General features: G+C 36.2%; 1 protein-coding gene across 1 annotated transcript in view; it reads left to right on the forward strand.

Annotated features, from left to right (window-relative positions):
* The window catches only part of GRM8 (glutamate metabotropic receptor 8), a gene marked incomplete at both ends in the record, with an annotated part of 360,871 nt that overhangs the window by 217,503 nt on the left and 127,379 nt on the right, over positions 1-15,989 (forward strand). Inside the window, one exon of the mRNA XM_082011400.1 lies at positions 5,494-5,694. Coding sequence (XP_081867526.1) covers positions 5,494-5,694 — 201 coding nt within the window. The remainder of the gene's footprint in view (positions 1-5,493; positions 5,695-15,989) is intronic.

A 15,989-nucleotide genomic window follows, 5' to 3' on the forward strand; every position in this document is an offset into this window, starting at 1 on the left:
GTTTAGAGCACAGTCCATAAAAGAGCTGATTTGTCACTTGGCACATGCGAGAGGGGACAAAGAGACAGAAGAGTGGACGAGAATGTGAAAAGAAGGGAGGAATACAATCTCTCAGAAAGGCAACTTTCCTTGCTGGTTACAAATCCATGGTTAGGAGATTCCTCGCCCTCCTGCAATGGGACTTCTGTCACTGCTAAGCCAATTGTTCACATTGCTGTTCCCCAACTGAAGGACAAGATGTGCAAGTCTTGTGTGTTTGTTTTTAAGCTTTTTTTTTCCCAATAAATACTGATTTTGATGAAAATTACCAGCCATAAGTGTAAGATACATAAATCAAGCAATAGAAAACATAGAAATAAATGGCTTAAAATAGTGTAAATGGAAATCTATAGTCAGCAGTTGAGTTTTTCAAGCAGACATAGAATATTAGTCCATTGCTAGATGTATCAATAATCATACAGAAAAATCAGAAGTATTACATTAATATTTTTATGCTAGTGAAATAAAAGATTTAACCTTACCAGATCATGATGAAAAAGTAATTTCCATTTTTACTAAGTGATAGACAACGACACATTGCAACAAGTAAAGGTGAGAGTTATTAAAAAGAACATTTCTATAGTTTCCACCCGAGAGTTTGCAGAGAGGAAAGTTGGAAGTTTTCTGATTTTTTAGCTTTGATTTTGATAAGCTTTTGAGAATTAGTACCCCAAAACAATGGAAGAAGGCTTACACTGAGCCAGTATTTGAACTGAAGAAGAAAAGTGAGCTGGCTGGTTGTGTTCCAATAAGTCCTAGAAAAAACAAAGAAAAAAATGATAATAAAGGAGATTGACAAGGAAAAAAAAAGCCATTGACTAGAGATTAGGAAATCAAGACAACACCCTGAAACATCCTATTTCGCACATTGAGCTCTAGTTATGTGTTCGTACTTTCTTGTCTCTGACTGCACTATTTTTCTAAGCTTGGAACCTAAATTTTGATGATTATTCTGTGAAAATTAAGATCCTATTCCCATGCATGCTGAATCCCCATATCAGTGGGGCCCCACTCCTGTCTCCTGGAGTTGTCCAGTGCACAAAATCTTTCTCAAACCCTGCACCCTCACAACATTGTTCCAGTCTGAAGCTCTAACCAACCGTTGTATGTATACAAGGTCCTTGACTTCAACCTTTGGTCTTCAAGTAGCATAAATTAAGATTTTAACTAGATACATGGGATGAATTCTTGAAACTATAGAAATAATCATGAGAGATAATGTAGGCTGCACTTTTACATAGATTGCTTTCAATAATGGTAAATGGAGAAGAAAGATTTGCAAGACAGCAGGAATAGGATTGCTCAGAAATGTTAGGTGAACCAGTAATTTCCAGAAACAAGGCAGTTAAATAAATAAGTAAGTATTTTGCCTCTGTATCATGAGTTACAAAACAGGTATATCCATTTGCCTTATTTAGAATGAAGAGAATAATAACTAGGAACTCTGCTCTGAAGCTTTCCTATTGACATAGACTTATACATGAGCAGAAGTTTCTTCTACGTATGCTTTAAGATCATCATTAAGAACATGGTTTCTAAAACTTAGATGAATTATGCAACATTTATCACTGAGCAGATTAGTTGCCTGTTGGTGAGATCGGCAACTTAAGTTTTGATTGTTTAGGATAGTTGTTTGTATCCCACAGGTGATATCATCACCCATGCATGAATTCATTATCTTTGCTATATTACATTAATCTTTATTTGCTTACTGTATGCTGTTATTAAATTTTTAATTAAGATACATTTTAATTTATTATTGTAAAGGCCTAATTTCTCTTGATTATGTTCCCTGAAATCTTTTGATTCCCAGTTCATACCTGGGGAATTGACAATGTCACCTGCTTTGCCTTCCCTCCCAGATTTGTAGTCCCAGCCACATGCCCTCATCCATATAATCCACATTTTACCTTACTACTGTTATGCTCCTTAACTTTCCATATCACAAGTGAGTTCCACCACCTTGAGCAGGATGCTCAATTTTTCCTGCAGCACAAGAACTACAGGAACAAAGGGGGAAATTATTAGAAGGTGTGGAGGTGATACTTCCTGCAACAGTCCAGCTCATCGCTGTTGCTCAGGAAGTGCAAGAGTAGCTGTAACAACTCTTTCACATGTACAGGCTCTTAGAGGATCATTCCTGTACTCTCTCTAGGGTTCGCAAAAAAGACTTCAAATGGAAGGAGCCAGGAACAGCTGACACTTTTCCTGGGCTGGTGTAACACCTCTCCTAGCTCTTCTTTAGCCTAAGATGATAACATAAATACACGTATCTATGTATTTTCTCCACTGGTTGGAGAAAGTCTTGACATCTTGCTGAAATTCCCCACAAGCTTGCACTTCTCAACAGTTTGTTTGGAAAACCTGTTGGAAAGTACTATGGCACATTTCCCTGGGTTTCCTTTATTTGGAGATCAGAATAAGGAGAGATGATGTGAGCCCAGTTCTTGTCTCAGTTCTCGACACACTGTCAGACCATGGTGGTATCAAGTGCCCAGGTTCAAGAGTTGGGAACACCTCCTCATTCTTTTTGATGAAGACACAGACTAAGCAATTATTCCAGAGGAAAAATTAGAATGAAAAATTGAAATGATAATTAAGAAGTATTATATACAGAATATTAAAATATTTCTGTTTTGAGATACAAATTGTAATACTCTTTCAAGACACCAATGTGTGTAGAAACATGCCTTGTAGAGCTCAGAGGCAAGCTATAAATGAAAGTATTATTACTTGATACACAGGTCTGAAGAAAAATTATAAACATGTCTTCCAAACGTGTAATATTATCTCTGTAGTAGCTGACCATATTTATGTCTTAGACAATATGCATAATTTTACTGCTATACATTAAAATTTATTTAGGGCAGTGTAATGTAATTTAATTTGGTGAGTTCTTGTCATCTTTATAAATTATTATTATAAATTTTTGAGAATTCTAGAAAAAGAACATGAAGAGAAACATCAAAAAGAAAGAACACATAATCCATTTTATTGTGGGGTTTTTTTAGTTATGCAAAGTGCAGAGACTTTTCCTGTTTATTGCCTTCTAGGCAATCTGGTTTGACAGGTTTAAAAGTGATAATTCTGTGGTATTCATCACCCCTTTGTATGTAACGAAATACATTCAGCCTTAATAAAAACTTTTCTTTTATTTTTCTGTAATTTATATGATAAAGTAGTTTTTGATCATATATCTGTGAGGAGTGAAAGGAAAATGTTATGCTGTAGAAGAAATTTATGCAAACCCTATGTGTGTTTAAACTACAGTATAACATAAGGGAGTGTAATACTGGGGTTTTTTTCCCCTTTAAAAATCTGCACCACTTAGTACAGTGTACTAGCATAAGTGTTTGCAACTTCTATAGTTTTTATGACTTAGCATTTATTATAGAAAATTATTCCTTTCTGTTTTTCATCAACTCCCCACCATTCAACATACACATCTTATGTATGAAGGGCATTATATTTGGCTTAGCAATTAAAATGGATATATGTCCTTCAAATTCCTCCTGTCCTGAGCGTCCTGTTTAGAGGATGACGAAGGTCCTGGGAGCACATGCAGGATATTGACTGCTGTGTGTCTGCAGCAGTTCCCTAAGACTTGTCCTTCACTTCTTGTCCATTAGTCCTTAACAAGGCAGGAATAATGAGGGTAGGGATCCTGAGCTCTACCCATCATTTACTGTTGGAAGCTAGTTCCCAAGTTAAATAAATTAATAAGTTGCAATCTAATGAAAACATCTTTCTTCTTCATATCTTCTTTTATGTCTGCGAAATGCATTGCATCTGATTGTGTAATTTTCAGCATGTGCAAGGAAAAGTTTTTCTGTTTGTTTATTTGCAGTAAAGTTGAACTATTTACTAATTATTTGCTAATCATGAGATAGCATGTCTTGAAACGTGTCTATGAAGCTAATTGTAACAAATCACAAAAATGAGTTATATGGTTTCCTCTCCAAATGGTTAATACCTTTTCAAAAGGTAGCGATTTTAATTTTTTTAAGTAATTCCTGAGGAGAAATAAAAGTACATCATGATTTTTCAAGGCTATTTGTATCTCCCAGTGCTCAGGGATGTTTAAAGCACAAAACACTGCTGATAGTAGGATTACAAATTTGTTCATACGTTATCATTGTAATGTGAGATGGTGGCACTGAAGTGCAGCAGGCAAACAAAAGAAAGGCTTCTGAGTAGACTCCCTGGCTTTTTTTTTCATGTCATATGGGTTTGCATACATTGTCTAAAGAAAGGTCTTACATACAGTATATTTGAGGCATAAACAATGCACTTTTAAAGACCTGGATACACCAAAATTGGTATCTTGAACTGATAAAAACCTGTGTTCAGAGATAAAAAAGAAACATAAAAAAAAAATATGTAGAAAGTTAAAATAATAAAAAAAGTGCATAAACTTTTGATTCATTTCTAAATAGTCTTAAATAATGTGAATGCATTATTTTAAAACTGAATGAGTTGTTAATCTGGTAGATAACCTAGGTATTTAATCTTGTGTTCACTAAGTCAATAGGAACTTGACTGTAGATTTCAGCAGGGCAAATTTCACGCCGAGAACTGCAGAGCTCTCTTTCCCTTTGTGAATGAGGATTTTGAACCTTTGAAATCAGTGGTTGAATTCCTCTACAGGACATGGGTTTTCATGTTGGTACTCTACTTAAAACATAATTTTCCTGAAATTTACTTTTTAATTTTTCCACGTAGCACTATCACATATGACTGTAAAAGGTTGTCTGGATTCGGACATCCATGTGGGAAATTCCTGCAGAATCAGAATTTCATAATGTACTGATTTGCTCTATATTCCCTCTGAAGGAAAAATGTCCCTGTCAGAAATAGCAGACAGTACATGGTTCTCAGTGTGAAGCATAATTCACTAGTAAATACAGGAAAAACTCTCAGAATAAGCACTTTTCAATATGGAGACAGATGGCCACATCACTTGGCAAGCATCCAGCTTTTTTCCTTGACATGTTTAAATAATGTTTATCAAACAATAAATAGGGATAAAAATCAAGATAACCTTAAATTTATCTAAAACAGAATAGCAGACTACTGTAGAAGTGTCCTATAAATAACAATAAACAGCTGTTGAACGAAAGTCAATAAGGTGGAAAGAGTTTTTCTACTGGATTGTAGAAATACATATATCTGTATTTCTTTTTCTGATAATGAAACGTCTGTCCTCTTTCCCACCCCAGAACTCAACGTACTGTTTATATACCTGGCACAGTTTACAATGATTAGAGGCAAAACCAGATGGCCACATTTTGCCTTGTCTTGTTTATTTAGGTGACAGATAGATGAATCCTAACTTTCCCTATTAATCTGACTGTAATTATTTATGTTCTACTGCGAATTTTTGCATGCAAATACTCATGCACGTACACACACAGAGAAATAGAAGTAAACTGACTCTTTCTCTTTCTTCCTTAGGCTTAGAAAGAATTGCAAGAGATTCAGCCTATGAGCAAGAAGGAAAAGTTCAGTTTGTAATTGATGCAGTGTATTCCATGGCCTATGCACTACACAACATGCATAAAGATCTCTGTCCTGGATACATTGGTCTATGCCCGAGGATGAGCACAATTGATGGTAAAGAACTACTTAGTTATATCCGGGCAGTAAACTTTAATGGTAAGTTACATGTACTCTTTTTTCCACACTTTTTTCTTCTTTAAATGTTTCAGAAGTGATAAGATGTGTTTTGTTCTTTATGTAGGATGCTCTAAGGCACAGTGGAAAACACGATTAGAAGCAGTTCTCATTTAATCAGAACTGTGAGTTTTTCCACCTGCTTTGAAACCCCAAGTGTATTTTTTTATCTTAACATTAAGCTGCTCCCAAAAAAGGCAGATGTTAAAAATAAGAATCTGTAGAACAAAATATTCTGGTGAAAAGCTGCTATTATAGAAACAAGTTAAGGACTCATGCAGTCCTATTGACAGGTTAAAATCCTTTGACAGAGGTTGCTTATGTGTTTGCAAGAGAATGAATTGAAAAAAATACTGTTTTGAGAATTGTCTTCTGACATTACTGTTAACAATTTCCATACGAAAGTGAATAGTGAGGAGTTTGCTTTCAATTTGCACATATAAGTCTCAGTTAAAACACTCACTAGCAGTTCCGGCTTCTTTTCTATGTCATTGTTTTTGACTCAGTGATTTAGTGGGCTTTAACACAACTAAAATATATATTTTTAAACAACACTACATAATATTCTGTGCAGCTGGGACCTGCCTGCTGGGGAAATGTAGTTACAGATGCTTATGCTATTAACAGTAGAGGCCAAAAAAGAACAGGATTAATTTATGAACATAGAATTGAAAAGGGTAGAACATAATTGATAGTGAAATAAAGTTCCTGAAATCTTACATTATTTCATGAAAGCCATAATTATTGTAGACTACACTTACCATTTTTTTTACAAAGAAATGGAACAATATTCATTGCTGTGTTTGTTTGTTGGGGTTTTTTCCCTACTTGGTGATAATTCATGTACTAGACATGCCTTCTAACTATGCAGAGAGAAGGACTGTCTATCACAATTTATTCCAATGACCTCAGCTGCCAGCCTTTTTGAAAAAAGCACAAGGTCATTTTGAATTTAGCTTCCAAGTGGAAGCTTTTTTTTGCTTTAGGTAATATACCAGACCTTTTGGCTGATACCAATGTTGGCTGTAGTTCACAGTTTTTTTCTCTTCTAAACCTTTTGTCTTCCTATGCAATTTTCATGAAAAGGGAATCCCTGTCTCCAGGAATATAAAGACAGAAGGAGTTTAAATGATTCTTCAGTGGTTTTAAAGAAAACCTAGAGCAAAATATGTTGCTGGCAAATGGGAAAATTTGTTATGATGACAAAGGTAGGTAGCATATTGTAAGGTTTGCAGTGATAATTGTCTACATTCCTAGTAGGTATTCTTCTTAATCTGTGTTGTTAAAGTACAAAGAAAGTGATCTGTTTTCATCTGGTGAGCATCAAAGTTTAGCATAAAAAGATAAGCTGTACATTTTATATGAAACCTTTCTCTCCCTAGATTGTTGTATTTCATCAATACCTGCCATGATTTCTTTGGCTGACTCTTAAGTATTGCAATAAGGGGAGATGAAAGAGTGGGATAAAGCATTCTGGACACTAATGAGAATGTACCTGTTCTAGAACTAGTGATTTACTGAAAGAGAGGAAAAAGAAAAAAGGAAAAAAAAAAAAAGAAACATTTCTGTGAGGTTAACTTTCTGTCCCATGGGATACATTAACTCTTCCCTGTATTAGGTTAGTCCACATCATCTACTGGTGCACCAATGTTTTTGGTGACTTATATGCCTAAGTATGTCCTTTTTTTTGGTCATGTACTGGGAGGCATAAGCAGAGGAGAGTCTTTAATTCTTTGCCTTTTCCTATTAATCGCAAATTCCTGTTCCTCAGGACAGCAGTGCTGCTGTGCCTGACTTGGTTTACAGAGGTGAATACATACATAGGCAGCTAGACCTCCTGTGCTGGGAGTTGATAGTAATGCTGTGTGCCAATTTTGACATGCACCCTAGGTTCAGTCATTAATAATGTAGTATATTAAAAGTGAACTGATACCTGAAAGGACAATCCTGGCTTTCACAGCTGTTCAAAGTAACGTTTTTCCATCCTAACAATCACAGCATTGCTGAAGTTGGCAGGGACGCCTGGAGATCATGTACTCCAACCCCCTGTTCAGATCAGGATCAGCCAGATCAGGTTACTTAGGACCATGTCCCGCCAGGTTTTAATTATGTACAAGGACGGAAAATCCTCCAAAATTCTCTCTGAGCCATCAGGTTGAATATTTGACCATCTTCACAGTAAAAAAGTTTTTTCTTATGCTTAAACAACATTTTCTGTCTTTTCGAATTAAGCCCCTGATCTTCAAGATGATAATGATTTCTAATATCAAGAAGTAACTGGCATTTTTTGAGACAGGGAGTTTTTCTGTTTATTCAGTATAAGTTTCCCCACATGATTCTACCCTTATGTATATTAAGGCAACTTTTCACCTCTCGTAATTCAATATATTCCTCTTAACCAAGGTAGTAATGAGTGGGTGCAAGTCCAGTGAATATGCTGTCACACTCAACTTTTAGTGGGTTTCACCTCACAAAGTATGACCTGTGCTGTGAAGGACACAGGAGCCTTATGGAGAGTATTTGCAAGGGGGAAAAAAAAAAATTGTTTATTGGCATAACTGTTTTGTTTTTAATTGCAAATAATAACTTTGAAATATATTTATTTTTGTTTACTTTGTTTATTTTTATTTACAATTTATGAAGAAGATTTGTTGCCCCTAGGATTTATCTGTCTAATATTCCGTGACACCTTCAGGACTGAAGGGTGATCATAACCACCAGCGCACAATGTGTTGATGTGATTGATATGACATTTGTTTCTGCTCAGATATTCTTCTACCAGTTGTATGCTAAATGCAGAAAATCTCGCAGTTCAGCATGATGTTGAAGGGAATAGAACTTCTTGATTTGTAAGAGGAATACAGGATTTTATGTGGACATGAGATTTGAGTTACTGCTGAGTGTAGTCTCCTGTTTTATTATTGCCTGTGTTTTTCTTAGGACAGCTAGCAAAGTATGGTGTCTAAAAACATTTGTTTTTCATTTATAATGGGCAGTTTAATAGTTAATTTAATTTCATAGGAAAAGAAACCTCTAACATGTAACTGGTACAGCCTATTGCTGTGTACATCAAAAGAGTTTTTAAACGACAAGAAGACATAAAACCATTGTGCTGAGATGTGGCATATTTAGTTCCCTGTGTTCTTGATGGTCACTGCTAGTAGACCGTAACCAGCCCTTTCTGGCTATTTGATCAAAGAATATTTAGAGCTTTCAGAAGCTTCATTCTCCTACTTATCTTTGGTTTTCCCAGGCAAAAGCTGAATGTTGTCACTTTATGGTGTTCTTATTTTAATAAAGGTGGCACATTTGAAAGATTTTCCCTACCATTTTTTGTATCCAAACAAAATTAGATATTTATATGAAACTAGTGTTTCATATTTAAAGTTATGTAAAGCAAATGGTTTTCCTGTTAATTAGGTTTCTAAAGGGTGGTATGCACTATAGCGTAATTGTGGCATGATTCACTATATTGTCCCATCACACTGCTCTATTAATTAACTCTAAATAGAGTTCTCACTCTATTTAACTTCATTATTCTGTCTTTACCTTGGCATGTGCCGAATGTTTTATAAAAAGTGCTCTGCTGAATTCAACATAAATGCATGGGCAAGAACGTGCATTTATGGTGGATGGAGGTGTTTCAAAGGTGTTTTTGTTTTGGTTTGGTTTTTAGGAAAAAGGTTTATCTTTATACTTCCTTCTGGACAAAGCAAAAAAAGGATGACAACATGGATACAGTGCTATTTCTTGGGCGGGAATAAAACACAAAGTGATACGACTGATCAGTGTCCCCTTCCTCAGCTGTCTCACTAAAAAAATGAAGATCAAAATCTATAGATAAATTCCAAATATAAATATCAGTGTTCATATTGTACATAAAGCATTTCATATAAAAGAAAGTTCACTCTATATATATATTTATAGCTAATATAGGGTAGCTGTTTTTTTGCCTACCTTTAGTCATATATTTGTATTTATATTTACATTAACACAGTGTAGTAGTTCCAGGGATAAATATCTAGAAAACATCACACAGTGTAACACAATATATTTAGAGATATTACAATATGAGTCTTGCACTTAATCTTAAAGGTAAGGGCAGAACTTGGCCTGTACTCTCATACATGCCAGCAGACATCTTATTTACTTTGATGGGCTATTTATCCAGTGGGTGTGTACTGGTTTCAGCTGGGATAGTTACTTTTCTTCCTGATAGCTGGTATAGTGCTGTGTTTTGGATTGGGTTGAAAATAATGTTGATAACACACTGATGTTCTCAGTTGTTCCTGAGCAGTCAAAGAATGTCCAGCCTTTCATGCTGGGCTGCCAGCGAGGAGGCTGGGGGTGCACGGGGAGCTGGGAGGGGACACGGCCAGGACAGCTGACCCAGGCTGGCCAGAGGGATATTCCATACCATGCAAGTCATGCTCGGTGTATAAACTGGGGGAGCTGGCCAGGGTGGGGCTGTGACTTGGGAACTAGCTTGGCATCTGTCAGTGCGTGGTGAGCAACTGTGCTGTGCATCACTTGTTTTGTATATTCTTTTACCATTAGTATTATAATTTTTATTATTCTCTTTTTTTTTCATGTCCTATTAAACTATCTTTATCTCAAGCCACGAATTCTACCTTTTTTTCTGATAGTCTCCCCCATTCCTCTGGAAGGGGTAAGATGAGCAAACGGCTGTTTGGTTGTTTTAGCTACCTGCCAGGTTAACCCCAACCGGGTGAATCGGGATAATTGCTACTTTGACATCTTTTTAGGAGAGCAGGGATAGGTGAGAAGGGAGCAGAGAATAGGTGGAAGCTCTGACTCCCCTCTGCCATCAATGCTTAGATAAATGTCTGCTTCTTCCAGAGGTCACTGCAACATCACTTCCCCCACCCGGTGAAGGGGAGACTCAGGAAATAAATTCTGAGTCTGGCTGTGCAACCTTTTCTCTGGTCTTCTCTGGGACAAAGTAAAGCAACTATGTTGTGTGCTGGGGTTTTGTGACAAATCTACAATAGGACTGGAACAGGTTGCCCGGAAAGGTTGTAGAGTCTCCATCCTTGGAGATATTCAAAACCCATCTGGACATGGGCAACCTGCTCTAGCTGAGCCTGCTCTAAGCAGAGGGGTTGGGCTAGGTGATCTCCAGAGGTCCCTTCCGACCTCATCCATGCTGATTCTGTAACCCTAGCTGGACCTGAAAGAAAGACAAGTATATCACTTACCCTTGCTTTAATATATTAAATGAATATGTTACCTTTATTGTTCTGGAATGAACTTCATAGTCTGAGTAGACTAGTAAGCCCTGCTGTTATTTGGTTTTTAGATATGTTAACTAAATGGCTTTGAGAAAAGATTATTTTTGGCCACACACACACCCAGACCCACATGTGTGCAGCATCAGCCCCATTTAAAAAGCAAAATTCATCCTGAAAGGACAGAATGATACCAGAGAATGAGAACATCAGTAGAGAAACTAGCAGGCAAGCTCAAAATAAGGTGTCAACACTTGTAAACTAAAAATTAATTATCACTCTACATTGTAATATTTTTTCTGAGAAAGAAATTCCTATAAAGGACAGTTTTTTAAAAAAATGAAGAATGGGGTTTCTCATGGAGAATTTTGAACCCTCCAGACAATCATTTTTGTGGAATCAGCCATTTACAAAATACATCTTCTCCTGCTATCTTTTGAAGTTGATAAGACATCAATCTGTGCAAAACTCTCCTGACTTAATATTCAGCTCAGGTTGTTTTAAATGTTTTCTTGAAGAAAGCTGACACCTCTCTGTTCTTTCACTGAGTACAAAATTTGCATTCTGAAATCATTATTTATCATTAAAACAGAAGCTTTAAAATGGTACCCTTTGAGGCTGATAAGTTTTGACAATTTTTAAGGCATTAAACACAATAGAACTAAATGTCCCACTGAAAATGTACTGGAGCTATGCTCCTAACTTAGATTTTAAAAAATCCAACTCTCAAGTCCACAACTATAAAGAGAAAAAAAAACCCTATTCGAACACATCTGTGCTTTTTAAAGTTATGAATTCTTATTGTCAGTTCATAATTTAGGGGTTTGTACTGTCAGAAACACTTAGCATCATACGATGCCACTGGTACCATATTCTGATAGGGTTAAAAACTAAGTATAATGGGAGATAGTAGCAGATGAGTAGATCTGATAGGGACAAACAAGATGAACAATGAGTTGGGAAGGGCTGAATTCCGCTGATCTTGCTTGGATTCGCTGTGATAGCAACTAATTTCGCTAATCTGTACCCTGCTGAAGAAATAAAGTTGCTGCTTTCAGCTGCAGAAGGGGGAGTGGAAGGGGTCATGTCAGCTGCAGTTTTATTAAGACCTGTGATGTTTGCTCTGTCATAAGTTAATCACGGGTGGTACAGAGCAATGTTTGAAAACATGGTTAAAGTTCAAACTAACATAGACCTGAACTCATAAAATCTCACAATTCAAAATAGTTCATTCTTTTCATGTACTTTTGTCATGGTTTCAGAGGTGTCAGCTTGTGAATGCACTGGGGCTATAGCAGACCATTTGTAATAAAGAATCCTGATGTCTAGTTTCCCGTACCTTTATCTTAAATCAATAAAGGAGTTGTTACCTCTGTTAATTTATTATTGGGGATGAGCAGGGGATGATTTCAAATAACTTCTGCTTTGGCATGCTAATTATTTTAATGGAATTAATCCAGGTGGCTATGCAAGAAACTAAAATTGCACAGTGTTCTGAATCACTCTTAATGGGTTTAAGTGATGTATGTTTATAATGTAAGCATGTGCAGCAGGCAAAGCTTGGAGCTGCTGTGATTCTTAGGTGCCTCACGAATCCATGTGATTAAAATCAGAGATTATGAAAATGCTGGGTGTGTAATTAGAAGGTAGAACCTAAAAGTAAGTGCAATTTATAGCTGTGCTCTTGCTTATGTACAGATCTTAAGTACTGATTAATTAAGCAATATATATGTTCCCTATACAAAATAAATGATGTAGAATGTGACTGAGGTAAATTCTCCATTTTGAGGAACAAGGTCAAATTCATAAGGTATTTTAATAATTAATATGTAAAGGAATGTGATAAAGGATTTACCCTCATTACCCATGAAAATTGATTTGCATCTCCTGATAAGTGAGGATATTCAGCTATATTAGAGTACAGTTTTCTAACATGATCAAGAGAAAAACTCAAGCAATAGTGAGGAGTAGTACAAACTAACCCTTGCCATTCCAAGTGAAAAAGTATCTGAGTGCAAAGAAACTGGATCCATAATGCATGTATTTTTTTACCTTTTAGTCAGTGTGAGAAATATCACAGCTGCAGTTCTGCGGCATTATTGAGCCTTTCAGATAACCTTATTACCTTTATTAACAGGAAGGAGATGTGCCACACGTTTTGAGGAAACGAATACTTTGACAAGCTTCCTAACTTAAATGTTTAAATTTGAAGTTTCCTCTTAAATATATCAAATCAAGTAAAAATGTTTGTACAAGTTATTAATTTTTCCATATGTCGATTTATGACCCATTTGGTAAGAGAACAATTCTGCAAGCCAGCAGGACAGTCATAAGGGGAAAGGAATTGCTTTTTAGTACCTCTGTAACAGAATAATATAAGCCTTTTTCATTTTCCTACAACAATATTTACTTGCAAAATGAAACAGGCACATTAGAGAGAGTATCAAAGAGGAAAAAAAAAAAAAATCCAAGGATTTTATTAAGGGTATTTGGTAGCATGAATAAGCCACATTAATAGTTCATTCATATAAAAAGAGTGGTCTAACTGGTAATGACTGATAAGTGACAAAATAAAAAAATAGAGCAATTCTTCAGGGATGTCACTGTAAGTGAAATTACGTTGACAAATCTTAGATTCTCATATAAGGATGAAAATAACCATTTCTCTGTGGTAAAGGGAATGACAGTGAAATCAGGTAGACTTAATACTGTAGGGCGGGAATTACAGTGAGGAGAGAATAAATCTATAATTAACAGACGTTGCTGATGTCATCTGAAAGCATTATTTACTTTTTCTACTCTAGGGAGATGTTGTATTCAGCAGTAATCAACGAAGTTCAGATCTACAGTCAAAGCAGTACTGGATTCAAGAGCAAGTTAGACATGTTAGACCTTGTTACCAGATGCGACCTTAAGCAAAACCAGAGAGAATCCGAGCAAACTAAACAAGACATCCAGGAGGAAAATGAGTGGATTCAGTTCATCCCTCACAGGCATATAAGTTTCCCTCAGTTTCAGTAGCTGGTGAATTCTACAGCAAGTGTCTAGTGCTCCATATAGCTGATGGGAAAGGCTGATACCTCTAAAAGCTACCAGAAAGCCAGCCTGTCCATTAGCATTTAGGCACCATAGTAACTCATCTACTTCTGTGTGTTTTTTCTGCAAGCAGCTATGAGTCAGAGAGATTTTCTCAAAAGCTGGTTAAAACATTTCTAATAGTATGAAATATTAAACATGTGGAAGATATTTTATCTTAGAAGTTTCTCTAATTTACTCCAGCAGAGGAAGCATTTGCTGTTATTCCTGAAGATTAAGGTAGCCAATCATTTTGGCCACACAACACGTTATGTTTTATGCTGAACAGATTCAACCCAAAATATTTCTCCCCATAGTCTTAGCTAAATCTCTCCCTTGTAAGCCTGAAATAAAATGGATTTGATGCACAAATTCCTGAGGTGTTCTATTTTAAATAGAGAGACTGTTTCTCTCAATTCTCCTATTACCTCCATCATCAAAATTGAACATTTGATAATTAAGAGGAAAGTAATTTGCAGTAAAAATTTTCGTTGCAGTTCTGTGGATTCTGTGCATAGCATGCTTTCAAAGTGATGATGCATTAGTAAGGCTTCCATGTTAACATTTTTCAATTTGTGCAATTTCTTTAGGTTATTAACTTTTATAATTATATTAGTATTTAAAAAAATAGTTTGGAATATATGAAATACAGAATACTTTTCATTATTGGTTACACTTGGAAGCCTAAACTCTTTTAAGCCAAGTCATAGGAGCCTGTGTAGCCAGATAGATTTGAAAATGGTACTTCTCTCTATTACTTACAGCTCTATTAACAAATTATCAGCCTGACTGGTACTGTATTTGAACACAGTTTTATTTGATGATAGCTGAGCTATTTATGTAAAGGTAAGATTATTAGAGGATACTCAGCTACATCTCAGAGTATGAAAATTTGGATATGTTTTTAACTACTGTATCAAAATTTACACACCAATCATAGCTTCCTCCTTAGACCCACCAATTGCAATGGGTGAGGTTTTTTATCCGGTATGATTAACTTTGATGCTGACTTGTATCAGGACTTCAGCTTGCATTTTAGGAATTCAGCTGGAGGGTAAAAAGGTGTGGTACAACTGTTCTATGTTAAGTTGAGAGGAAGAGTTTTCTGCCTCTGAACAGTTCCAGAAGCGCATTGGAAAAAATTAATATAACAAATTACAGCAAATAACTGCTTTGAGATGAGGATGGCAGAAACACTGGAACTTGGTCTTTCCCCAAAACTTTTCATATTAGTGTGGGGTTCAGATGTTCACTAAAGAAATAAAGTAATTGACTTCTAAGCCTTTAATCCAAAGGAGACTGAAGCCGTGTCTGAGAAGCAAGCCTTAATCAAGTATAAGCCATGACTGGGAGAATATTCTTTAGTCTTGTTTGCATTTGGGTCACTGTGCAATGCAAGAATTCCTAGAAGTCCTATTCAAATGGACTCTCAGTATCCTATTTTATCAGCACTAAGTGGCTATTAATTTACATGAAGTCATAGTTTTTGTTGTATTTTTGTTCCATTGAAAGCAGCATAGAAGCAGCTATAAATGTCTGACTCCGTATTAGTGATAGGATGAGAGGAAATGGCCTCAAGTTGCACCAGGGGAGGTTTAGATCGGATATTAAGAAAAATGTCTTTACAGAGAGAGTGGTCAAGCATTGGAACAGGCTGCCCAGGGAGGTGGTGGAGTCACCATCACTGGAGGTGTTAAAAAACCATGTAGCTGTGGCACTTCAGGACATGGTTTAGTGGGCATGGTGGTGTTGGGTTGGTGGTTGGACTTGATGATCTTAAAGGTCCTTTCCAACCTTAATGATTCTGTGATTCCATGACTCTACCCAGCCAGCACTGAAACAAGCAATCTTAGTGCAGTAACGTTAAATGTCAAACCATTTGTTGGTGTTTTTTTTTTAATTGTGCACCACACATAAGGAAAGACCTATCATCAACATCTGGATTATTTTTCA

This window comes from Phaethon aethereus (genome assembly GCF_964289735.1).
Source record: "Phaethon aethereus genome assembly, chromosome: 1".
In the NCBI taxonomy this organism is placed as follows: Eukaryota; Metazoa; Chordata; class Aves; order Phaethontiformes; family Phaethontidae; genus Phaethon; species Phaethon aethereus.